The 25,492-nt window shown below is 42.0% G+C and overlaps 2 protein-coding genes and 1 long non-coding RNA gene across 5 annotated transcripts; 2 read left to right on the top strand and 1 right to left on the bottom strand.

Moving 5' to 3' along the window:
• The first annotated feature begins 933 nt into the window (after positions 1-933).
• Positions 934-19,697, top strand: LOC124184546 (hemicentin-2-like). Of its 3 annotated transcripts, none has more exons than XM_046574362.1 (6): positions 934-985; positions 1,077-1,208; positions 9,832-9,983; positions 10,573-10,783; positions 11,871-12,167; positions 12,314-19,697. In XM_046574362.1, exons 2-6 carry the CDS (start codon positions 1,196-1,198, stop codon positions 12,499-12,501), a joined length of 861 nt encoding a protein of 286 aa, XP_046430318.1. In that variant the 5' UTR covers positions 934-985; positions 1,077-1,195; the 3' UTR covers positions 12,502-19,697. The 3 variants fall into 3 exon arrangements, with proteins under 3 accessions (XP_046430318.1, XP_046430316.1, XP_046430317.1); XM_046574360.1 differs by lacking the exon at positions 934-985 and adding an exon at positions 6,079-6,230 and having other exon boundaries at positions 1,076-1,208; XM_046574361.1 differs by lacking the exons at positions 934-985; positions 1,077-1,208 and adding exons at positions 5,741-5,755; positions 6,079-6,230.
• Positions 19,698-19,923: 226 nt separating this feature from the next.
• Positions 19,924-22,312, bottom strand: LOC124184547 (3-ketodihydrosphingosine reductase). The gene is made up of 4 exons (XM_046574363.1): positions 21,832-22,312; positions 20,963-21,392; positions 20,585-20,826; positions 19,924-20,451 (listed from the first exon to the last, which is right to left on the bottom strand). Exons 1-4 carry the CDS (start codon positions 21,946-21,948, stop codon positions 20,239-20,241), a joined length of 1,002 nt encoding a protein of 333 aa, XP_046430319.1. The 5' UTR covers positions 21,949-22,312; the 3' UTR covers positions 19,924-20,238.
• A 1,427-nt stretch (positions 22,313-23,739) lies between these two features.
• LOC124184452 lies at positions 23,740-25,005 on the top strand. Its single transcript, XR_006871202.1, has 3 exons — positions 23,740-23,773; positions 23,972-24,636; positions 24,870-25,005. It is a non-coding gene; the product is annotated as an uncharacterized LOC124184452 (long non-coding RNA).
• Positions 25,006-25,492: the final 487 nt, after the last annotated feature.

Here is a 25,492-nt window from a genome sequence, read left to right as displayed (position 1 = left end):
GCTTGTATCACTTAACAGTGAAGGGACATCGAGTGCCGCGGTGGTACTTATTTCGAAAAGCATCCTCAAGGCGCTACCCGAGGCTTTGCCGAGACGTGATTTAACCCGGGTAACTCTGCCAAAGTGTAATTGACTTTTTAAACTTTTGTATACAGGTGCGCACGGAAATTTTTTCGTGGTCGAGTTGTTACGCCGATACGGATCTCATTAAAATTTGCTCATTTTTACAACATAATACCGAGCGTAATCAACGTCAACGCACAACTTGGAAAACGTCACTCCAGGGCTCTCCAGCCTGGCGGGAGGGGGAGAGGGAGGTCGGTCATTGCGAGGCGTAAAATCTCGTTCAATAAGCGTTACGACTCAGAAGCACGGCCACCGCGCCCCAGCGCGTATGTCTGGCCATAACGACGATCTTTTTTTGGGACCAATTTACGTTCCTTATTCGCATACAGCCTGACATACTACCCCTTAATGGCTGACGCGGCGTCACGCGGCAGCGATATAATGCGCAAAGTTATACGTGTAAGCCTTAAACAGTTCTCCCGAGATTGCCTCGTAATATTAATAACGGAATTGTTGGGCGGCGATAATTGACGAATTTTAATGTTCGATGAAAGCAAACAATTTCACTGAAATGGGTTGCAGTGGGCACATTTTCTTAAACTTCGCACTGCAAGGGGTGCGCTTCGACCCGTAGAAGTAAAAGAATCGCCATCAATGAAGACAAAAGAATTTTTACACCATGCGACGTGCGTGTTTATAGAATACCTATTGGTCCAATTTTAAAATCGTACCGTGCGTGTTTATACGTTTGTGTCAGCCAACGCGGGGGGGGGGGGTGGGGGGGGTGAGCGAAGCTAGTCGTTACACGCGAGTAAGTTGTTATTACGTACCGGCAAGTTTCAAGAAGCTCCGTTAGTCGTGAGTAGATCATCAGATGAGATATACCACGCGTTGTACAGTAGTTATAGTGAATACTCTGGTGAGTTTCATTCAATTAGCGAAATGTTGGGCGAAATTGTTGAAGCTTTTGATTTTATCGTTTTTCATTTCATTTACCCTCTTTTTTACAGTTCAGAGTGAATTTGTGCTCGTAATGTAAAGCGGTGTGTTGTGAAGAATAGATTTGCGACCTGGATGCGACCCTCAACTCTATTGGACTCTCGACACACGAGCAACCAACGTGTAATGGATGTGCTTGTCTGGTAATGTACCATCGATTTCAATACGTTGTTACGGTCGGCTACCGCTACTGTTTCGACAACGAATGATACCGCTTGGGACAGTTGTGACATTCTATTGCGGGTTCGTTGCGACGGTTACAATTCGCGCTTACATGATTTGAACTCTCTGTACCAATAATTTGATTTCTCCGCAATATCTTTTTTTTTTTGACGATTATGACAATTTTCTCGTGGTTGCGGACGAGATGTAGTTTCAACGCAAGTTAATCATTCTGATTTTGTCATTTTAAAAATGAAATTCTATTGTTTTGTGCCATAATTTTTTTTTACGGTAATTTCTCAAGCAGCTTTTAGCGATAGTTATTTTACCGTTGTAGGAATAAGCCTCCTTCCTCTGCTTTGCAGCAACAATAGCCCAGCTTTCAGGCGTAGATTGTGGTAAATTTAGACAAGTCATGCTGGGACAAAATTTTCACTTACAATATAATGAGGGGGGCGAATATTTATCGTCGTGATAAAAAATTACGAGCAGTGTAAAACGCGCGGTTGTATCCAATGTTCGATATTTGTACCGAGATCGAAACAAGAAAAGTACGACGTAAAATTGAAGTGATAAATTTACCATGTGGTGCCCAGGTGTAAGCAATATTAGCTGTGAAAAAAGACATATAATTGTCACGAACAGCGGGTTGGGATAATATAATAAAAATACGCTGACTACAGGAATAATATAGATTCCCGCGGCGTGCTGTTCGATAGGCCGCGATAAGACTGAATCTTAATGACAAACGAGCAGTATCTTGGGGCCGAAAAGGTACAAAGGCACTCCGCCTGTAAATTGAGCTTCAAAAGCGTGCCCGGATCTCGACTCCTTGGGGCTTTCCTGGCTCCCCATTGAACCAGACCCATTTGAAAAACAACGTCAAACGAGCGGGGGTTTCTCGAACCGAACCTCAAGAGCGACCATCGCACTCGCGTATAAAGGTGTGCACACACCTGAGGGTGTTAAGGCTCCCCGGAGATACCGGATGGCCTCTCGGTACGGTCTGCCGCTCCGCGGACCGGAGCACAACTGGGGGTCAGAAAAACGACCAGTCTTGTTTGATTTTTTATTAACGCCTCTGGGAAACGCTGCCATCGCCTGCATCGCGTCGACGAGGGTTCCATCCTCCTTCTCTCTTTCAATATACACCAGGCACATACACGTCCCAGTGCATCCATGTATTTGATTTCGCCTAAAAATTTCATATCGGTCGTGGAAGTTACGGCTCGGAGTCGTTCGTATCGGGGCGTAGTTCGACGATTTTGGTCCACCAAGCACAAAACTCGCTTCTTATCGGAACCGCGGGCGTGCCGAACGCGGCTGGCATCGCAGATTGCCAGCCTTTGTCGACGCTACGAAATTCAGGGTCAATCGGAAGTAATCCATTCCCAACTACGTGCACCTCGAAAAACGCCCCTTCTAACACAAAGCTCGGGAAAGAAGGGGACCCCGGCATTTTGCCTTGCGGCCGCTGCAGGTCTTTCACTCCCGTAATTGACTGTAAATATTTTTTATCTGCCATGATAGCGCGCGCGGTGGCCGCAATGTTTCTCTCGTTCCCTATCGCCGTTTAAAGATCAACTAGGCATGCCTTGCGGCAACAACAACCCACGGGGCTCAATTTGATCGAAGCATTTGTAACGGACAAATGTATTTGGCACGCTGGTCTGATCGTTAAAAAACGCTATCGCTTTTGCCAAGTGCCAGAGACTCGGTTTTGAATGCGAGGTAGCGAAAGTGTCGTTGGCAGATCTTGATTCGTTACTTCTACACACCGCAGTTTTCTTCGATTCAATGCCATTACTGTTAGTCGTTTGAACTGAACAATTTTATCGAAAATCCTCCTTTCGGAATTAATTGTTTTGCAACCATCAGGATAAGTTATGCAGGGTCAATTAGGTGGAGATTCAATTTTATCTTCGTTTCCAATTGTCCAATATTTATTCGGTGCAAGCATTCCGTTATTTGACTCCTGAGGATTCGCATGCATTAGAGAAGGGTAAATTATGATTGAAATTTCATATCTAGATTTACTAAGGTGCGGAGTAAGTATAAAACTTTGGACCGTCTTCGTCATGGCGACGCGACGGCTGAAAGTAAATAGGTTATGTACTTTGCTGAATCATTAATAATGACGAGTACTTTCAATTCGAAAAATTTTATATCGGGTTTATTTCACAGGGAGACGAGACGTAATCTCGCGCGGACGACTTTCAATCAGTCGTATTTTTATACGTTTTTCTCAAACGGTATTCGCAAGGTTTGACAACGTCGCGTCGCACAGCTTCCGTCGATTTTCGCGTCAGAGGTTCACCTTAGTTTGTGTGCCTTGTATATACTATGTAGGGATATTTTAGATACCCCGGGAGTGGCGCAAAAATAAGTCTGAAGACGTGCGCTTTGCTTGGCTTCGAAAGCCAATCTCCAAACGCGAATCTACCGTGGGAGATTTATAGATTCCAACCCATCCAAAAGGATAATATCGACTGAAAATAATTTCCGGATAATCCAAAGTCGTTCTTCTAGAGCTACCAATTTCACGACTTGTTAGGATTCCATTTTCCATCTTCTACTTTTGCTCCCTCCGTGCTTGTTCCTCGTTTCTCGTTTCTCTCCTTGTGATTAAATTGAGAAGGCTATTCCCCTAATTGCCCTATTGGGATGCTTCAAGGAGATGGTGATATTCTCTACGTATACGAAGCTTTAAAATAAGGTTTCTATAACAATTTTCAAGCGAACGAGAGTAAAAAATGGTACAGCCATATGTGACTGTTGTCCATAAATTAATTTTCGCTCAACAATACCTGCTGTGTGTACAACTGCATGGAACCAAATGAAAGCTACAATCAACGTAGAACCGAATGATGTAATATTCTGGCGTGGCTAGACTGGTTGAATGTGCGAATAATTTTCGACCATATGAGACCAGCGACGCGCCTCTCTTGGCGTACAAAAAGCTGCAATAAATATTCAGCCTTGAATCAACTTTCGCGAAAAAGATATTGAAAAATTCTACAATAATTGTTCACAGCGCATCGCGTGACCGGAATTTCTGATTGACACAATGCAGAGCGTGTTGGAAATTCAAGTTGTCTACTTGCACGTGTAGAAATTGGTCAGAGGGAAGATGGAGAATATTTTTCCTGTTCTTTTCTTAACTTTGGCGGAGTAACGTTTCTTCGAAAACTTTCGTTATTCCTGCAGCAAAAGAATACATACAGAGAATTTTTCATACTTTATCTGGAACGTGTGTAGAAAGTTGAGCAGTAGCAGCAGTCTTTGTTTACAAGGTGAAGCTAGCTTTGACGATTTTCTATATCTCCCAATTTTCGTTCGCGTTTCGCCTCGTCTCTCGGCTCGTCTAGTTTCATAAATGGAATAAAATAACCCCGATTTTCCCCCATTTCGACTTAGGTTTGATCCGTTCACTCTCGCCTCCAACTCGCCGCTCGTTGACCCCTCGACAAAGTCCCCGTTTTTGCCCGCCGCCCTCGAAGGAGGGTTGAAATACGCCCGAAATTCTCGCGTTTGAGTAAGCAGAAGCGTTTGAGGGACCAAGAATCACTATTACTTTTTTGCATCGACTCGCCCCGGATGGGGTTAAAAACAAACCACCCCTCCGGACGACTCAGATTCGCACATATATATTATACACAGGCGAAAGGCGGCGGGATTCTTCCTGCCCTTTTTCCCCCTACTATAAGATAGTAAAACTCCCATTTTCACCGGCTCGAAGTTGCAGCCACCCTCGTTTGCCGAAGATACTTTCCGAGAGTATACACCAGGCACGTGTCTGTGCAAATATGTACTTACAATACACATAGCATTTACACGTCATGAGTACAACGCGTGGGCGAATATGATTGTCCAATTGTCTTACATATCTCACGTGCAATATAATACCCATGCCGGTGTATACGCCACGAGGCGATGCTGCACAAGCTTAAGAATTAAACGGTCCCTAGAGTTCAGATTGGCAAGACTCGTCGCATCGAATTATCGACTTGCTCGTTGAGAGTGAGCTGGAAATGCCTCGCCTGAAATTTACACTTCAATATTGAGAATTTCGCATCCTGTCTCAAAGAATTTCGCTCGCGAGGTGGAGACTCGACCCAAGGTTGTCCGAGCAAGAATCGCGGGTGTGAAAGTGTCAAATAGAAATTAACGTGCATGAATTTACGGAGTAGATCGGGTCGTCGGATTGAGGTGCAAGTTCGGCGAAGGCGGGGGCAGGGAAAACAATAAGATCGGCGGGGTGTTTCAGGTTAATGCGAGTGATGCATAGAGTAAACACAGGAGCTGGTTCACCCCCGCGCTAGTCCCACCCCGGGTAAATTTCCCGGCAATATCGTCGGGGCTTTTTAGTTTACCGAGAATTTTTCGACCACGGGTTGAAGAAGGCCGATGCGCGGAACAGGGCGCAGGCGTCGGCCCGGGCGGGCAGTGCCACCGTAGCCCGGCGCTTTAGAGCTTCGCCCGGGCGTCGCGACGACGAGCATCGTCGAAATTTCATCGCAACTCCCGAGTAAGACCGGAGTTGAAAAGTATATGCATGCGTCGGCATAACCGTCGCGACCCTATCGCTGCCGCGGCCTTTTCATCTTGCTCAAATTATACTACACGCGGCGTAATTTATTATAGAGAGACGGTACTCGGTCTAACTTTGCGCATCGGGCCAATTGTGGAAGATCAGTGCTTTTGTGCGGACGCGGATATGTGAGGGATCGACGACGCGCTTTCGCTATACACACACACACACACACACACACACAAATATATATATATATATATATATATATATATACGTGGGAGAAAGAACCTCTTTACGAAATGTGTGAACTATTCTAGTGGTGGCCGTGGTACGCAAAAGGCGCCTCCAGTTGGGGCCGGGGCAGATGTAGTGCTTTGCGATGTCAGTGATTCCGTCATCATGAGGGCCTGCTCATATGTGAATTACTATGTTCTGTGCCTCGTCTGCTGGATTTTACTAGGCATCACGGGTAAGGATTTATACTTACCGATACCTGTCAGTCAACAACTGATCGCTGATCGCAGAGTCGTACTGAAAAATGACAAGACGGAAGCGTGATAGAATGTGTACGATTATAAAACTTATTTCTGTGAAACCATGTTACGATTTTCGATGGCTGGTTAAAAACAAATACAATAAAAATGTATCGTTCGATGTTCGTTTTGGTTGAACGGTGATGGTTATTGTACCGCTTTTTAATTTTCAAATGAACGGTTGTTTCCAACGACTCAGCACGTATTGCTGTTTTAACGTCCGATTGAATTATCTGCCCTGCGGTTAGTCGATAAACTTTGAAAGAGGACGTTTGATCTACGTGTGACCTTTTGCCGTCGAAGCGACCGTCGTGTATGACTGATTGATAAGCTGTTGTCAGAAATAAATCGTATGCCCTCGTTAAGCAGCGTATGACTTTTTGTCGATTTAAACATTGAACATTGCTCTGTGGTAGAACTCGTTTTTTTTTTTTTTTTTTTGAAACTAATATTCTGACTTCGGTAATAGCATCGTCCTGTACTGTTTAGAGAATCCGATACGTATGTTTAATTCTTATTTTCGGTCCCGGGGTGTTTCTCTTACAGCGTTAAAAATGAAAATCGAACAAGTAATGCGAAACCGTGATTTGATATTGGGCGAACGACGTCAACGATCCTCAATTTGTCTCGATATCCCGAGTTGTTATTAATTGAATTATCGGCTACGTCAGGGGAGGAAACAAGTTCCGGAAAACACCCTCGTCGAGGGTTCTAAAAAAACGGGGTCTTTCCTGAATTGAGTATATGACAACGATTTCAGGGGGGATTTACCAATAACCTTGTGGTCTTGGATTGTAGAAGGTGGTTGATGGCAGTGCGGCTAGTGTATTACTCATTTACGCCCTTATTATATTCCCATTTAACCGTGCAAGCCATATTCACTCAGGCTCGGTACGTATCCACCCAGCCCGCGCTTCGTGTGCATATTAAATCTACCCATAAAATAACTTGTGAATATCTAGCTAAACAGCGTACGACTCTCCCACCCCGTTACGAAAGGTAGGGTATACAGTTCTCGTAAAACGTGTCCCTTATTTTATTCACGCCGCATCCTTGATATCTAGAATCTGACACGGATATACGAGGGACGAATACCTCGTCGAGGTGTATAATACCCACTGTATACGTGACTCGACGTAGCCTCGCGACGCGCCTGTAATCTCGCCCGCTTTTCAACCCCCGTTTCGCGGGGCATCCCCTGCATGTCATCGCGCAGTCATTAGGCCTGGTGCACTTTGAGAATCGATATGGCAGAGGCGAAGGTCTCGTAAATTGGACCGCTTATCCGCGCGGAAATACCCAGCGGAAACCTGAAACGCGCGGTTTCTTATTCGACGGTTCAAAGACGCCGACTGACCGCAAAGACCGCAAAGTCGGCAACGACATTTCACCACCGTTGCGACAGGACACCGAGTCGTGCAGTAAACTCCGGCAGTGGGACGACGTTGGCGTGCCTAATGAGGTCATAGCGGCGAATCCGTGCCGCACGGATATGGCGGTATAACTCCCCTACGTCATCGCAGATCTTGATAAAATGGCGTCTTCGCCCGCCGGCACCCCTAGCCACCCCGATTCCACCCCTCAGGGCCGGTGCCGAGATCAGAGGAACCTTCGACGCTCTCTTGGATACCTGCGATACAATACCCTCGACGTTGGAGTTAATTCGCCATCCCGAGACTCGCGCGCACCGCGGCTTGCATATGCGATCGTAATACAGAGCTTTTTACAACTGGTAAAGAACGGGCCAAGAGGCCCCGTGGGAAATACGAGAAATCGTGAGCTCACATCACCGGATTCGTGAATACACTCGTTCCTTTTCGTATTCTGCGGTTTCCTGCTTCGAGCAATTTCCGGTACGCTACGTGTTCCTGGTATATGTTCGAACCTTCACCTCGCGGTACGTATACGGGGTTGAAGCCCAAAGAAACGCGGATTGTAATCTCGGTGGGCAAATGATTTTCGAAATGTAGAACGAGCGCAAGCGCTTCTCGCGATATATGTATACGATTTCTCTCGCCTGCGCGGATTCGCGCCTCCCTGTCGTTGACCGCACCAAATCTTTCGCCGTAAGGGGTATAATATATATCCCGCAACATCTCTCGTATACTTTCCGTGCTTTCTCGTGATCGTAACTTAACGCTCCTCACGAGGCGCGTCGATTCTTTAACTCTGCGTTTTCTCGTTGATTACACACAGCACGGTTGGATCGCATGCGATCGGACACACCTGCGGGATGATCCTTGGCGCTTCCGTGGGTAGATTAGATTAAAATTTCAGAGGATGACAGGAGTAAATATCGCGTGGCGAGACGCCGATGGGTTTCTCACGTGCGTGACAACAACTGCTTTGTTAAAAAGCTCGCGCCGCAAATTATACCGTATGCTTCATGACTTGGTATTATTTCGACCAATTAGGAGGCACGATTTTCATCTATATTCTCCTATTAGTACAACGTATTATTATGTTAAATGTTACGCGTCGAGTACTCATCGTTTAATCGCGATATCATTGTCAGTAAATTTGCTGGGTACCAAGTATGTACTTGAACAATCAGCTTCCCCTCCCCCCTTCCGCGACATGATACTATCTATTCGCGAGTCACACCCTCACGTCCCTCGTCCACACTGTCCCAAGGTACTGCTTTTGCTGATTTACACCTCGTGCGATATCTTGAACCTGCCTGCAAACGAGATCGACGCTACGTGACGATAACATAACGCAGTTTTCCAGTCTAATTTACGACCGCGAAGAGATTGCAGAATAAAAAGGACATCAATCTTCTTCGTGTGTCTTGAGATAACTCCTATAGTATGGCTGGTTATAAGGTGAAACCGGGAGAGAATTTGTCCTCATTCTTATCCTACAAGTTTCCAAGGAAGTAGTAATAAACTAGTTTTACTGGACAGGGACGAAACTTTGGCTACGTCGAGCTCCGAGACTCGACTATAAGCTTCCATACATACATACGTACATACATATACTGTGTATATAGACGCGATGGAACAGGGAGAACATAATGGCTGGCTCAGGCGCGATCCTGCCTCAACCTGGATAAGAAATTGTGTTCGAGAAACCGAACTTTTCAACAGCCTTGCTAACTACCAGAAATCTATACCCGTCATTATAAGCTTATATTCGAACTTTTAGATGGGCAAAGTAAATGGGAGTCTAAACGACTTCGCTGCAATAAATACTAACTAATGATTAATTTTAGCCCGCCTCGCGCGATCGATAACCCCAATACAAAACTCTCTTCCATTATGTCTCTTGGTGTCTCGCAGGAATTGTGTCTATAGGCATGTTCGAAGAGCAGCCGAATTAAGAATTGTTATCACGTTCCCGGATATTGAGTAGATGATGCTGTAAAAGCATTCGACAATTTTCACCCACGATCGGTCGTATTCTCGGTTGTCGTACCAAAGACCGTACTGCTGACATCTCAGGGGACTCTAATATTTCGAAGATAAACTTGGGAACTCTGGCATCCTCTTGGTCCAGTCCCGTATGCTAATATGTCCGATTCTATTTTGCCCCCAGGGGTCAGTACGAGGTCGCACTCGCTGGTGAAGAGGCTCAACGGACTCTACACCGGTCCCTACTTCGACACAAGTAGTCCCCAAAACATCACGGCGCAGCTTGGAACCCACGCCTACCTACCCTGCAAAGTCCGGCAGTTGGGTAACAAATCGGTGAGTTGAAACGGTTCGCCGTGTTTCAAACCATTGCAAGAATTTACGTCCGCGTGTACAAGTATCACGAAAAACCTTGAAGGGATACTCGGGGAGAAATCGATTATATTTTTCGCCCGCATGTGATTAGACCCGGATATGATATTGGATAAATTTTGGTGTAAGTCGAGGTAAATATAACTGAAAACAATAGCTTGGCGATTGGAGGCGTCGCGAAGTACGACGTCCGCAGTTGGGCGATAATAACAATGAGCTTCCGTTGGCGGTAACACAGTCGTTAATCACACGTCCGTTGTATTGACTTGGGTCGGATGTGACGTTTTAATCGATGGTCTAGATTCGATTTGTTCCTAACTGGTAACAGCTAAGCTCGTTTCTCACCTCGCTTCGCCTCGCCTCGCTTTATAACCCGCTGTGTGGACTTCATACGGCACGACAAAGGTGAATACCGGGTCTTGGCGTTAAAGTCGAGTTTGAAGTAAATCTACAGTCTCCAACTGTACCCCGCACCCGCCCGCCCTTGGCTATAGCTTGGAGCTATAACTCTTTGGAGCCCGCCGGAGTCTGAGAGAAATTTATGTTCCCCAAGGTGTCATGGATCAGGAAGCGAGATGCTCACATCCTAACGGTGGACAGATATACCTTCATCGCTGACGAACGGTTCCAAGCGTTCTATCTGGACGGCCAAGATACGTGGACCCTCCAGGTGAAGTATGTCCAGCCCCGGGACGCTGGCGAATACGAATGCCAAGTCTCCACTGAGCCGAAGATGAGCTACTTTATCAAGCTAAACGTTGTCGGTAAGCACGACTATCAAGATTTCACATGGGCGCGAGGACTTGTCACTTGTGAGCTCTTACTCTACGTTATATAGTTTATCTCTGATTCGAGTCTTAACTTTGAAAAATAAGAAAACGGTGGCTTTATATTACCGGGATGAGAATAGGCAGTCTGGCCGTGGGGCCATTAGGATGTGGGACATTCGTATTACCGACGCAACTGCGCCCTCGTAACTCATTTGATCTCTGGGAAATTTAGCGTAACGTTCAGTTTAGCCTTGGGGCCAAATAGGTCAATATATTTTTTACTCCACTCTCGGATCAAAAGGGTAGGATTGCGCTAATACGAGCCACTCCAATTTCTTTGACGCATGCTAATCACCCTACCTTTTTCTTCTACTTTCTTATCTTGACCTATAGATGATCTCAGGGGGTTAGGACTACCGATAATCCACTTGCGGCGCGGGCGTGGAGTAGCGAAATCTTGTTAGTTCTTCGCAGAGGCTTAGACCAGATTCATTCGTAAGACGAAACGGCTGTCATTGCCAAACCTAAGCCTCCATCCGTACAACAACAACAACAACAACAACAACAACAACAACAACAATAATAATAATAATAATAATAATAAAGATGAAGATAATAATCACTCCAATCCCGCCATACCATTTTGGGTGTGTTCCTATAAGCCTATAATTATGCGGGGTGTGGGAGGGATGGGTTGGTGACTATAAATATGCGTCTGCAGCCGTATTACGATTTGCAATAGAAACGCCCGATCGTTCGCACTTGGCACTTGGGAAACTGCAGAAAATCTGTTTCTGGTCTAGCAAGACCGAGTTCAAACCTCAGATTGCCGATTCGGCTCCCTACAATTATTGCGATGTGTCTGTCAGGTCTTTACCGATACGCTGGGGATTTGAAGTAAAGTCTTTCCGTTCCGCAGTCTCGCACGTTACGCGTCACTAGTTACTAAGTACGGTCGGCCAACCGGAGTCGGTATAAGGATTCAAGTATTCCAAGCATCCCCCAAGAATGACCTCCGAGCTTATTAGACCCTTTAATTTACATTCATAAGCAGGTAAATAAATAAAAACCAATCCCGCAGTTCCAAAAATCGAGATCATGGGAGACCGTGATATTTACGTGAAGACCGGAAGCACAGTGACCCTGCGGTGCGTGATAAAGCAGTCTCTGGAGGAGCCTTCCTACGTGTTTTGGTACCACGAGAGCGGTCGCGTACTCATATACCAGCAGGGTAAGCTGGAAATGAGGAAGGAACGAGTCGACAGCGACACCGTCAGCAGCCTCATCATACATACCGCGAGGCGTGAAGATTCCGGCAATTACACTTGCAGCCCAAGTAATTTGGATAGTGCCAGTGTACAACTCCACGTTCTTAACGGTGAGTCGGAGTCTCTCTTTTTTCCATTTCTCTGCCAACCAACGCAGCAGCCCACCACTGCTGAACGTATCTGTGAAACGAAGAGAGCCCTGGCGAATTCAGACCCCAAACAGTATGTGTACCGGATTGTTTTTGGCTTATTTCAGGGGAGCATCCTGCCGCCATTCAAAGAGGCATTAGTTCTGCCCCAGGAGGCAGCGGGGCACTTTGGTGGCTAGGAGGTGCGGTAACTCTATCCTCGAGCCACGGGGAACGCACCTTTATTCTTGCCATCCTCGTTTTTCTGGCCGTCTTTGTCCAAACCCTACATTCCTACAGTGGTTCCCTGCGATAATCGATAAGCGTGCAGAGAGGCTACTACGCGACAACGTTCCAGCACCTCCCTAAAACAGCAGCTGCTTACATACCAACATTCCATCCTCCGCAATTCAGAGATTGCTAGATGATTGCGCAGACTCGTTTGGAATTTTTTTTATGTCGCATGAGAGAGCGAGCGAAAGAGCGAAAGCTAGAGAGAGAGAAAGAGAAAGAGAGAGAGGGCGAGTGAGAAGGCGAGAAAGGGGCGGGAGGGAGAGAGCGAGAGAGAGAGAGAATATATTTGATGCGTGTTTGTTGATTCATGCGTATCCGTTAGTCAGGTAGGTAATGAAAAATCGTTTTCGGTCCAAACCGCCGAATACATATTGAATGTCGGAAAGTGTTGGGAAGATGTAAGGGTGATTTAGAAAATTTGGAACAGAATCACCCTTAGGTGAAGAAATCAATTTTTGCATGCAATCAACGAGTGACTCTGCGACTCATCCAGCAAATTGATATGTAACACAAAAGTTTGCTCGTAACACGAGAGATTTGCATCGCGTACGTAAAAAATCAGTATGCACTCGTATTATCCGAAGCTCACAGGCATTGGCATTGAAAAAAATAAAATAAAAATAAACACTCTTTGCCGGGAAATCCGATCCATGATCCAGACGTATGTTTCAGATATATAATCAGGTTCTATTTCGCATACTCAAGTACGTGCCAAAGCGAATATCAGTTTAACATGTTCCGCAGTATCCGTCTGTAATATCAAAATGTTACATTAACTAATTCCGTGAAATGACTGAACACCGAAGAGTTTGAAAATTGGAGACGCATAATTGACGCAGTTGCCCAAGTCCGAGTACCTATGTATTGAAGTATCGAAGAACAGAATTATACGCTTAGAATTATTAACTTGTACCTATATGTCGACTTGAGTCTCAAGATGGAGATCCGGCCGTTAGTCAATAGAAGTTATTAGTTAAGTTTCAAAGTTTTACATTCGTTTTCTATGGGGTCGTGGAGTAAAGCTGTTAAAAAAGCCCTGTGTAATTTCCCGAACAAAAGGGGTTGGGTGCAAAGAATATACGAAGAAGTGACGTCACGCACGCAGACTCTTTTAAACGGATCGTCACCACGCCAAGGACTTCAGCTTGCAGAACTCCTATCCAAATCCACCCTCCACTCCCGAGACGTGCTCGAAAAGTCTTTGTTAGTCAGGTACAGAGGCTGAGACAGAGAGACAGAAAGAGAGAAGGAGTGAAAGGGAAACCGAGAGAGAGTCGAGGTGCAACTTGTATACAAATCGATGTTGCAATTGGAAGCTTCCGTTTATCGATTATACGTATAACTGCATATATGTATAATAAATGTATCATATATTATATATATGAAAATTTGGTTGAAAGTTTGACGGCGCGGGCTGCGAACAATATTCTGATTTCTTACATAGATTATACAATAAGAAAATCAAGTAGGCGTTCCCTATCTTCAAACTTTGTATGTAAAACATTTGTTTCTCTTTTAGCAAATGAGTTTATCATTTGTACTTTGCCATGCATGAAGTTTACTTGTAGTTCTTCTCAATAATATTGATCGTTAACATAATAGTTACGCAAATTTTCTTTAATATTTAAATATCAAATTGTTACCTAATTTTGAAGCTATTCAGTCCAAACCTAAAGTGTATCAGCGCAGCTAATGTCAAACTGCCCTCCAAATAATTTAAAAAAACTTAGACAACGGAATAACTGCTACATTAACATGTGGCAGTCATGAAAGTATAATTTAAACTACATGAAGAGGGTGTCCTCGTCGATTTTGACGTTGAGGTATATATCTCCAAATATCGAAGTCCACTGGTCTCAAAAGCGAAAAAATTTTGGTATATTCCCGAGATTTAAGTCCCCTCGACAACCGTTACATAATACCAATTTAAAATCAAGGAAAAAAGTAATAAGTAACGCCGGATCTGATTATTTGATGTGATTCGATCGCAAGATCAAAAGTGCAAATGCTGGCTGAAATGATTCCCGTGATGAGTTTCGCTCCCAATCGCTGCCGGGATCCTGCTAAATTATACCGGTTATACACTCTTCTCTCTTTCACGCCCACTTCGTTTGTTTTCCCTTAATTTAACCGCAATTCGGGCTCACTCAACCGGGACAAAAGACGCCGCCAGTTTACCGGAGAATTTCAAGAAGGCGGCAGGGCTTTCTCGAGCCTTTGGTTTCGCTTAAAAGAACCGCTCGTTAGAGACTCTCGTAAACTATAAAAGCGCATCTTGATGTGCGAGCAGCGCCTTTCAGACCTCGAACCTCCTGTTTCATTTCCTTTCATATCAATATTCTAATATCTGTCTATCCATCTCTCTGTCTCTCGAAATGGTCTGTCTTTTCGCCAAAATTAGCTTCTCATTTGGCAATTGAGGTTGCCAGAGAAAAGCCGAGCCTTCAATCTTAACGACCCATACATTGTTCATACCTGCCGTACGTAAATCAATTTCGAGCAGGCCTTTGGACGTAACGAGATTCAATCCCCCTTTTCTGGAAAATTTAAAGCTACTACCGTAGCGTACCGAAAACTCTCTCTATAAATCGGGATAACGGAGATTTCAGCTCTCTCTCTCTCTTATTAGGCTTTCGTTTATCGTGAGATACGTTATTATGTGAATGTAAAGGTTGAAGGGTGTAAGAGATAGGTGGATGTAGGTTGCATTTTTTCTGTCGAATATCACGTTTTTCCATCGATTGCAATTACTACTACGGATAGATCAAGAAAGAAAGAAGTTTGCGTGCAAAATTATGCGATTCCCAACGTCATGCCATTTTGCTGAAAAAAATACGCCTTCGGCGATAACAATGCTGATTGTACTTACACGGACTGCGTGAGTTGACGCTGCAATCATGGATCCTCGGGTTTCTCAACGATCGAATTGTCTTTCGACCTATCCGTCAATCAATTGTCGATAGTAAATCATAATATAATACGCGTGATAGCTAATTTTCAATGAAAACAACATTTTTTGTACGGTCAAAAAATTTCAACGTTCATCACGGCACTCTTGCGACCCGTGTTCCCCCAAACTGGATTCACGTTCTTTAAAGCGTTACTGTGTCGGTTAGAAAAATTGTAAATATACCTACCTATGCATAGAGGCTTCCGGTCCGTAAAATGACCAACAATTCCGTGTGATTTAACGTCAACTCACGCAATGCGATCGGATAAACCGATCCCGAATATACCAATACTGTACATAAATGGAATAATTAGAGGAGAATTGATCTTGTTAAGGTCGAGGTGTTTCGATGTATACATTTGTTATACTTGTGTATTGAGTATATACACACTGCACACAAATTCACACTAAAGCGTCGTCCGTGCCACTGCAGGCAGAATTGAAACTTGTTCGATGATGATGAATTGCGGCACAATGAGATGCATATGCACTCGATGTGCGTACAATTTCTATAGGTACAGCGGTGCGTGTTACATTCTGAATATTAGATTTATTATACTGCGATAACGAACGGCGACAAGTGATCGTGAATTAGGATTAGAGACTTCGCGATCATTTGCCTCACGATGATCGGTACACGAATATACGCTACGTGTAGGTCCGCTGGTAAAAAAATACAAACTTTCATATCGGTATATACGATGGGAGCTGAAGGCCGACGATTATTCGCATGAAATGCAATGAATGTTTGATGATAACGGACGGTAGCTACATTCGAGCGTGGACTAAGAATAAAGCCTGAAACGTTGCCTGTAGAATATATAGGAGTATAAGAATAAGTGCTGGAATACTGTGGTCCTTTATTATGCACGATGTACGTTGTATAATGCAGCGTGCCACACCGATCCACGTGTTTAGAATGTATTTTTATTACTAACTTGACGGACGTTCATTGCTGGTTTCTGTAAAATTTTCCACATCGCGTTGTATGCGTGCTCACGCCATTTGACAATTACACAGAATGGAAATTTATTGCTGATTGTATATTTGATTCGCGGTGAAGTGCTTGACAGTTTATACAGCGTACAATTGGGGGAATGATTCATGCGGCTCTCTTTGCCTTACTTACTAATATTCCAAGTGTCATTAATGTGGCGAATTGTGAAAAAAAATGAGAATTTCAAAATTCCATAGTTTCGAATGTTCAAATGGTTTATTTACTCGCGGTGAAGCAAACTTGATTCGAGTCAAAACTTTATCTATTGTTATGAGATTGTTTTTCGCGAATTAATCAATTATCTGCTTTGGCCTGTTGAAATAATATTTTCTTGGTCTTGGGCACTTTCTTGAGTGCGCGTGTTAAAATGCGATGCAAAGATTAAAATCTCGCGGATATATATTATTCGGAACGTATACGATTGCTGAAGCAATGCTTTTACGATAGGCTGTCGTAACGTCAAATTGGTGATAAAAACGTGTGCTATTTGCTTCACGAACAGAATGTATACCGCGCCGTTTTCAATGTTTCGGGAGTGAGGAAACATACGAGAATTGAACAAGTTTCAGCTCAAATAATTTGTAGCATATTTAATTAACCATAAGTAAGACGAGGTTCTTACTTAGGTAAAGGTGAACTTAGGGTGAAATTGAAATAAGTATAATAGGAAAGGACGAATAAATACCTACGAATGATAATAGGATATCTACGATTCATGTGATTGTCTGTAAATACATAAATATAAATACATACATTAATTATAATATACAATACGTGTTACATTAAAAATAACATAACTGTATGTAATTTCTGGATCGTAAATACATTGGTTTGGTCTGGCCGCCTATGCTAACCGGTATGCAATAGAGAAGGCGGGGAAATTTAATATATTAAATTATACGATATGATTGTACTGCATAGAACGAAAGATCTTTTGAAATTTCAACACTTTGAAGAACCTTACGAATCGATGAATATATACGAGGTTATTTTCAACGTTTATCCACTGATTCTATCGTTGAACTATTTTTGCTACGTATAATACTATAGGTATAGAAAACGGTTATTTTGTGATAGCATCTATACTTTTGCTGTATAAAATAAGGTTAACAGCATTGCGAACCGCTTGCGGATTTCCATGAAACAGCTTTTCCGAGGATTAATAGTCTTCCGAAATGCACTCAGTTTATGTAGTTACGATGAATCGAAAATATTATGGAAGAACGATGCGTAAAGCATGTATAATGTAACGGGATGCAGGATATTATGTCAGAGGATAGCATGGGCTGGCCACACGCGATAGATGTAAGAATGTAACACTCGTATATAGGTAAGATTGAAGATAGAAATAATAAGAGGATATAATAATAATTATAATAATAAATATAATATAATTATTGTCTGATAATTGCCAACGAGAACTGTTCGTTGGACTGACGTCGGATCGTTGGTCGAATGACGCGTTAAACGAAGAAAAGAGGCGACAGGGACTCGTCTCTCAAAAAGGCTGCGTCTCTATAATGCGGGCAATGCAAATGTTGGTTGTTTAATCGTTCTGGCGTACATGTACGTGCATAGGTACACGTGTATCCAGAGCACGGTTAATACCCAGAGGTATGCAGCATCGTAAATATTAAATTGAAACGGAACGCGGCCGGAGGAGAAAAAAAAAAAAAAAATATCGGACTGCGTCCTCGTCGCTTCTTTGTGATATTATCTAATTATAGCAGCATTAATTTTTGTACCAATATCTATTGTAGTTTTTAAGTGCTCATTTATTTTTAGTTTGTATATGAGATACAGATTTTCATTCAACTACCATTTCCATAATGCCTGTACAAAGTTTATTTACTTATAATATTCGAAATTTCAACAATCGCTGACACGTAATACTGCGGCTGTACGATCGATGCGGCGTTCTGGGGGAAAGAAGTGAATCAAGTTTTTCTTCTTGTCTTTTGCACAATCACCATTTCCTAAATTATACATCCATAATACTGATTGGCAGCGGGGCGTCTAATTAGTAAAATGATTATAGTAATAGAATTTGAAATGCATTTCGTATTCTGTCGCCAGTTTAATTAGGTCTCGAATTGATTGGTTTTCCTTGAGGAACGCCGGCAAGGAACGACAGCTTTATAATTGAGAATCACAGTATACGACGTTGTGCGTTTGAATTATATATCTGTATTGCGAGGACGAGGATAATGTTGGAATCCGTCTAGGATTAATTTGAGCTTAGCAAAATGCGATATATTCCGTTTGTGATTATTTTTCAATGATATCCCTGTAATCATTATTTATTTTTAGCCGAAGGTCTAATTACTCGTTAAGCGCCTAGTCTGCTAATTCGAACGTTCGACGAAAAGAATATTATACCTATGATAAGAAGTAAGCCTTGTCGAGCGAACGAGTAAGTGGACAGCGAATCTAGATGATTGCCTCGTTTCGCGGATTTAAGGCTATATACCTAACGATATAAGAATATAAAATCCCCGAGATGATGCTCAGAATGAGGAAACCTGCGAGAGAATAAATAAGAGCGAGAACGAGAGAGAAAATATTATGAGTGTGAAACTGTGAGAATGAACGTGGAATGGTGAAAGGTGTGAAATAGAGAGAAAGAGAGATAATAAGTAAATGTTACATTCATAAATTCAAATGCGAATTCATATTTGAAAAAAAGGGAATAAGAAGATAACACTCCATTACTTTCACCATACGCATAAATTGACTAGCCTATATATTTGGACAAGAATGCAAAGCTGCGACCAGCGACTGTGCTCTCCGAGTCGAATTACCACGTTTATATGTGAAAAAAAGAAATATAAAGGTTCTTTTTCTATCTCACCATCCGATCGCGGAAATGTTTGTACGATTTTAAAACGCATATGAATTTTTAATGCGAATAAGTGAGACGTATTGATTGGCTATTTCTTTCGTTATGTTAGGAATTGTTTGGCGAAGATAATTGAAAAATCGTCCGCGTTATTTTACTGCGAATTTAGTTAGCGCGTGATTCATATGTGATTATTCTCAATGTGATTTTTCAATTTTATCGCGATTATGCGTGTTGTAAATTACGACTTAGAGTGCCCGGTTGACTGAAGTATGTTCACGCACGCGGTTTAAATTTTAAGTTAAAAAATCATGTGGCAGGGGTGTGATCACCATTCTTTATGTGTATAAGAACCATAAAGCTTAATGAAAACCATTATACTATTAACTTACGAGGTATTAAATAAAAATAAACCAAACCGTTAATATCGCAGGTGTGTCGTATGTTGTGTAAAATCATGTGCCCGTCCAATTTTTAGCTAACTGATAGTAACATTATTATTTTGTAATGGCTTTTTTCAGATTTCAGTGAAAATTATCAGCGGCTAATACCTAAATGTAGAATAGGTTCTCCAGATCGTGCAGCAGCAACTGCACTTGAATCAGTCATAATAGCAAACCTGAAGGTATTGAGGACTTGTTAAATTACACCATAAATATCAGAGAAAATAATTTTGTTTATTCATTGACGAAGTAGACACAAACATTTGTACCAATATAAAAAATACGGATAAATATATACTGTTTGACGAACCTATATTTTGTGCACTCTTTCTAAACGAGCCATAGTTTTGCGCAATATATCGGGTATGAATACACATATAATATAAAACTAATACAGTTTGTCTGTTAAAAATAAATACCTATCCCTTCGTAACAAGAAGGCGTTTCAAATATTCAGTATCAATTATGCATTGTAAGAATCAAGAGAAAAACGGAACCAAGAGTTCATTTTCATTGGATACATGATATATTTACTCTGATTTCTTGTTTTTGTCACGATTCTTCATACAGTCTAAAATAATTTTTTGGAATGAAATTAGGTAGCAGGCTCCAACTAGTCTCAGTATTCCTGCCAGTAATGATTGCAGCAATAATTCATAGATCGAAGAGAATGGGGACATCCCTGCGCAGAGTGTGACCAAGATGAAACCGTCTAGGCCTATCGTTGAGAAAAATTTCCCACTCTGTGTAAAAAGACGGAGATTAAACTGGGTGAAACTGAGATAAAGGTGATCATTTTAAAAAATTTTCTTCAACTAAAATTTGTTCACGATAAGAATGAGTTGTGATTGAAGAGATAAAACTAAAAATACTGACCAGAGAATCCTTCATCAGTTGCTCAGCAACGGCTTCAGGTGTGAAAAGCCCCGATCCTGCGGATATTAACTTAGTTTCCAAGGGCTTATTTTGTTCTTCAATTGAAAATCCTGGAGTGTCAGTATCTGGAGGGAAGGATAGCGTCACTGAAATATTATGGGGCGCTACTTCCATTGCCAGGCTTTCTGCCAAGCCTCGAAGGGCAAACTTTGTGCTCCCATATGCTGAGAAACCAAAGATACCTGTGGAACAAAAGAACAAAAGAAGATGATAACCGATGATTTTGTTTCAGACAATCAAAAATTTATACTGATTGGCTATTGAACTTTGAATTGCAATTGAAATGCCAATATTTTCCGCCGATTTTGAAGCACCTACCCAAGAGACCAGCTTGTGACGATGTCAGCACTATGATTCCTTCATTGGCACTCTTCATACGTGATATTACAGCCTTAATGCAATAATATGTTCCCATGAAATTGAGATTAATCATGTGTTTTAGATTGTCAACTGTAGTGTCTTCGATTTTTCCACAGATAGCTGTGCCTGCACAGTTAATCAGCATGTAGATGGGACCAATGGTGCGTTCGATGGTGTTGAAAGTTTTCTCAACATTTTCATAATTGCTTCCAATGTCTAAAGATACGCACTCCACCTTCTGCACATCTTTGTGTTTGCATGCCTGCAATATTTCGTGCTTGGCCGCTTCCAACTTTTTCAGGTCTCTTGCTATTATCGTGACGTGCGCTCCTCGACGAGCTGCGTCTATTGCAATACATTTTCCAATGCCGCTAGAGCCTCCGGTAACCTTTAACGCAATAAATAAAGTGAGTTATACAGAGTGATAATTACCTATTTTGAATTTCTTATCATTGATGTAGCATTGCTTTGTCATACTTCATATCATTAGCTACACATAATGTGTTATTCTTGTGAGATGTTGACTGTTTCCAATTATGCGCTTAAAACAAGCTTACATAGTATTTTGAAACCAATTAGTGAACCAATTACTGTTCAAAAAACAGAACTGAACGAAAACTGAGTTGACAATAAGTAGGTACAATGAAAATTTAAGAAGAATCAATACAGCTGTAACATTTTCCGGCAACTTGCGAATGTCTCGAATGTGTTTCACAGTGAATATATTTACATTTTGTTTGATACGTTTCAAATGAGGTGTGGTAGGGACGACTACCAGTTGTTCTACAATCATCTATGTGATGATAAATAGATGCACTCAGACTTACCACGACATGTTTGTTTCTGATTTGCTTTTGCCGGCCGTGCCAAAAGAACTGTTTGACAGCCAAGAGAACCACAGTCAGTACGAAAATTATCAAGCCAATTGACCAAAAGTGTCCCATCTTATGCGGATATGCGGATATCCTTATTCAAATTCTGGTGAAATATTGATAACACTGATGCTTACCCAGAGTAACAATAAATGAGCAAAAATACACCTAGGAATACCGCAATTTCATACGACAATCGACGAATTGCAAATCCGGCTTATCAATCTATTATCGCCAGCTTCACAAGCGTCAAATTCTGACAGCTTCACACTATCCACACCACCACTGCTGACCACTGCCTCTCCGCGGTCCACACCGACCTCGGACGATTTTCTTCTAACGCCGGCTAAGCTTAGAAAAGTGTGAAGATCAAGAGATAGGTAACAATCACGGAACATTAGAAAGGAGCACAATCTCTGACTACGAATATGGTGACATTTTTCACATAACATCCAGGTGGCGTTCCAGACGTGGTGAGAGAGAGATAGTCGTGTTTGAAGCTGGTACGATCCTGTCGCACTCACAGCGGCTTCCAGCGACTATCTCGCATAAAAACGTTGACCGCCAGGTCGGAACTGCAGATTATTCAGAGATCAAAATACAAAATGATTTGAATATCTGGCTTCCACATAATTTTTATCTATACGAAAATGTAATCAACTTCTGAATTAATTTGTATATACGTCATTTATTCTACATATGATAGTATATTCATGACTATCCGGATTCATTTTATGATTGACACATACATGTTTACAAGTGTTTCAGTGATTTTGCTGTTGTAAGGATTTTTTTTTATACATTGTATGTGTGTAGAGTTCAGTGGGCAACCTGCCTCGCAGCCCTCGCAGCTACGCCTTAAGTTGGCAACAGTTGAATACTCGCGCCACTGCGGGGACTTACCTTTTCTTGGACTGGCAATGAAAGAAATTAAATGCTCAATGCATTCGAACTAATGGGAATTTTGCTTTGAAATTTTGACCACATATTCTTGAATAGTTATACTAACGATTCATGCAATAAAAAAAAAGACGATTTTTCGATCGGTTTAAACTGGTTTCCCCCCTTAACTTGATCTTCTTCCCGCTTTCCTTACCCCATACTTCTTGCTGTTTCTGCCGCCGCAGTTGTATCGCATTATTATTGATAATTGTGAAAGACGACGTTTGTGATGGAGGGTAGCGGAAAAATGTATGGAATAATCACAGAAAGTTATCTCACTTGGGAACTTTTTATTAACAGTCCACTACACAAGGCTACAACTGTTGCACGTGGGTTGCCCACTAGTCTATGGATATGAGAAGACACAGCGTTGAATATCCTCACGAACACAGTATCACGTAATGCGAGGCGGAAAATTTGAAAACAGAGTTGTAGCTGCGTTGCCAGAAGTATTGAGCCATGACTAAAGATAATAAACATATGTAAATACTGCTAGCCTGGGTTGTTCTTCGTAGTGCTTTTCCTGGTCTGACTAGGATTGGAGGTGATTCTACTGTAAAATTGAGCCGCAATTGCAGAATGATGCAATTCGTACGTGGTTAACAGTCTTCATACATTTTTAGTGAATGATGCAAGTAGGAGTCTTAAAACGTTTAGGCTAGGTAAAAAAAATTGCTAAGTTGCTAAGTGCAAGCCCTCGAAAAGTTCGTTCAGTTGAAATATATCTATATATCATGACTAAAGGTTGTCCCAGCAGACAGCCACGGATACCGACTCGCCCATGGTGGTTACGACGTTATTTGATTCGGTACAGGGGAAAATTTCTATACGACAGATCGCCGTACCATCCCTCACCTACTGTTGACGAGCTTCAAAATGCTCCATTTCTGGATGTTTTTGGCAATCTTCTTAAGTCAACGTGCCGCTTGAGTCTGGAATCGGCAGGAAAGACAAGGTGCATATTTCTTGTATGAAATGTGAAGACTAAAATCATTATACATCGTATCATATCATCATACATCATACATCATCATACATCACATCATACATCATCATACATAGTATTAAACTTCGAAACCAATGTTTGAATGCTCGGATGTTCACAAAATGACGTCACCCAAATTTTTTTTCCCTCGACGTCATCGATCCATAGCAATCGTCGACCGCCAAAATTCCTCAGTCTGGAAACAACCGCGCAGTAGAGCGGACGGATGAGAATCGCGCTCCGCAGATTTCGAGTACCGGGTTCTTTACCTCCTGGATTCTGCGGTCCGGGTCCGCTTCTTGGTGCAACTCGACTTCCAGGACAAGGGCTCCGTAGTTCTGGCTATCCAGGTCCTTGATCCGGTGACTTTTGACCTTTAGGACTAATTTTCCGTAGTTCGGGCTGTTCAGGTCGTCCACCTGATGGATCTTGACGTCCAGAAAAAGCGCTCCGTAGTTCTGGCTGTCCAAGTTCTTAATGTGGTGACCGTCGACCTAGCGCTCCGTGGTTCCTGTTTCATGTTTACGATGAATTATTTCAATTCATTTTTTTGCGTAAGCTCAAATTCAGTAGCTCTCATTGCGCTAATAAAATTTCTACAATTTTTTATAATTTTCTCATAATCCCCTTGTTAAAATGTGTCAATACAGAAATTATAATAATCCTTACACAATGCTTTTGATGTGTTTTGATACTGGAAATATTTCTTAGTATTCGAGGTATACCCCGAAGTGGTTGTTTTTGGTTGTTGGAGGTGGTTGGAGGTGGACGAGGAGGAGGACGAGAAAGAGGAGGAGAACAAGGTGGACGAGGAGGACGAGGATTTGTGCTCGGTGAGTAAAACATTATAATATTTGATAACAATTGTAATTATATTTCATCTGAAATATTTCAAACTTGTCATGTTTACAATAAAATATTTCAATTCATTTTTCGCGCAAGCACAAATTCAGTAGCTATAAATGTGCTAGTGAAGTTTATTCTACTATCAATTATTTAATTATATTAATCCTTACACAATATTTATGATGTGTTCTTATACTAAAAATATTTATTACTATTCAAGGTATAACCTGAGGTGGTTATTGGTGGTTATTGGTGGTTGTTGGGGGCGGTTGGCGGTGGTCGGAGGTGGACGAGGAGGAGGACGAGAAAGATGAGGAAAACAAGGTGGACGAGGAGGACGAGGATTTGTGCTCGGTGAGTGAAACACTTTTATAATATTTGATGGCAATTGCAATTATATTTCATCTAAAATATTTCAAACTTGTCATGTTTACAATAAAATATTTCAATTCATTTTTCGCGCAAGCACAAATTCAGTAGCTATAAATGTGCTAGTGAAGTTTATTCTACTATCAATTATTTAATTATATTAATCCTTACACAATATTTATGATGTGTTCTTATACTGAAAATATTTATTACTATTTAAGGTATTACCCGAGGTGGTTATCAGTGGTTGTTGGAGGTGGTCGGAGATGGACAAGGCGGAGGACGAGGAAGACGAGGAGAACAAGGTGAACGAGGATTTGTGCACGGTGAGTAAAACAGTTTGATAATATTTAATGACAATTGTAATTATATTTCGTTTACAAGTTTTCAAATTTGTCATGTTTACAATAAATTATTTCAATTCACTTTTGTAAGTATTTATAAATATACCATCTATGAATATTCATTGTTGGT

This window comes from Neodiprion fabricii, chromosome 6 (genome assembly GCF_021155785.1).
Source record: "Neodiprion fabricii isolate iyNeoFabr1 chromosome 6, iyNeoFabr1.1, whole genome shotgun sequence".
Classification (NCBI taxonomy): Eukaryota; Metazoa; Arthropoda; class Insecta; order Hymenoptera; family Diprionidae; genus Neodiprion; species Neodiprion fabricii.
This window is presented reverse-complemented; position numbering and strand designations above follow the sequence as displayed.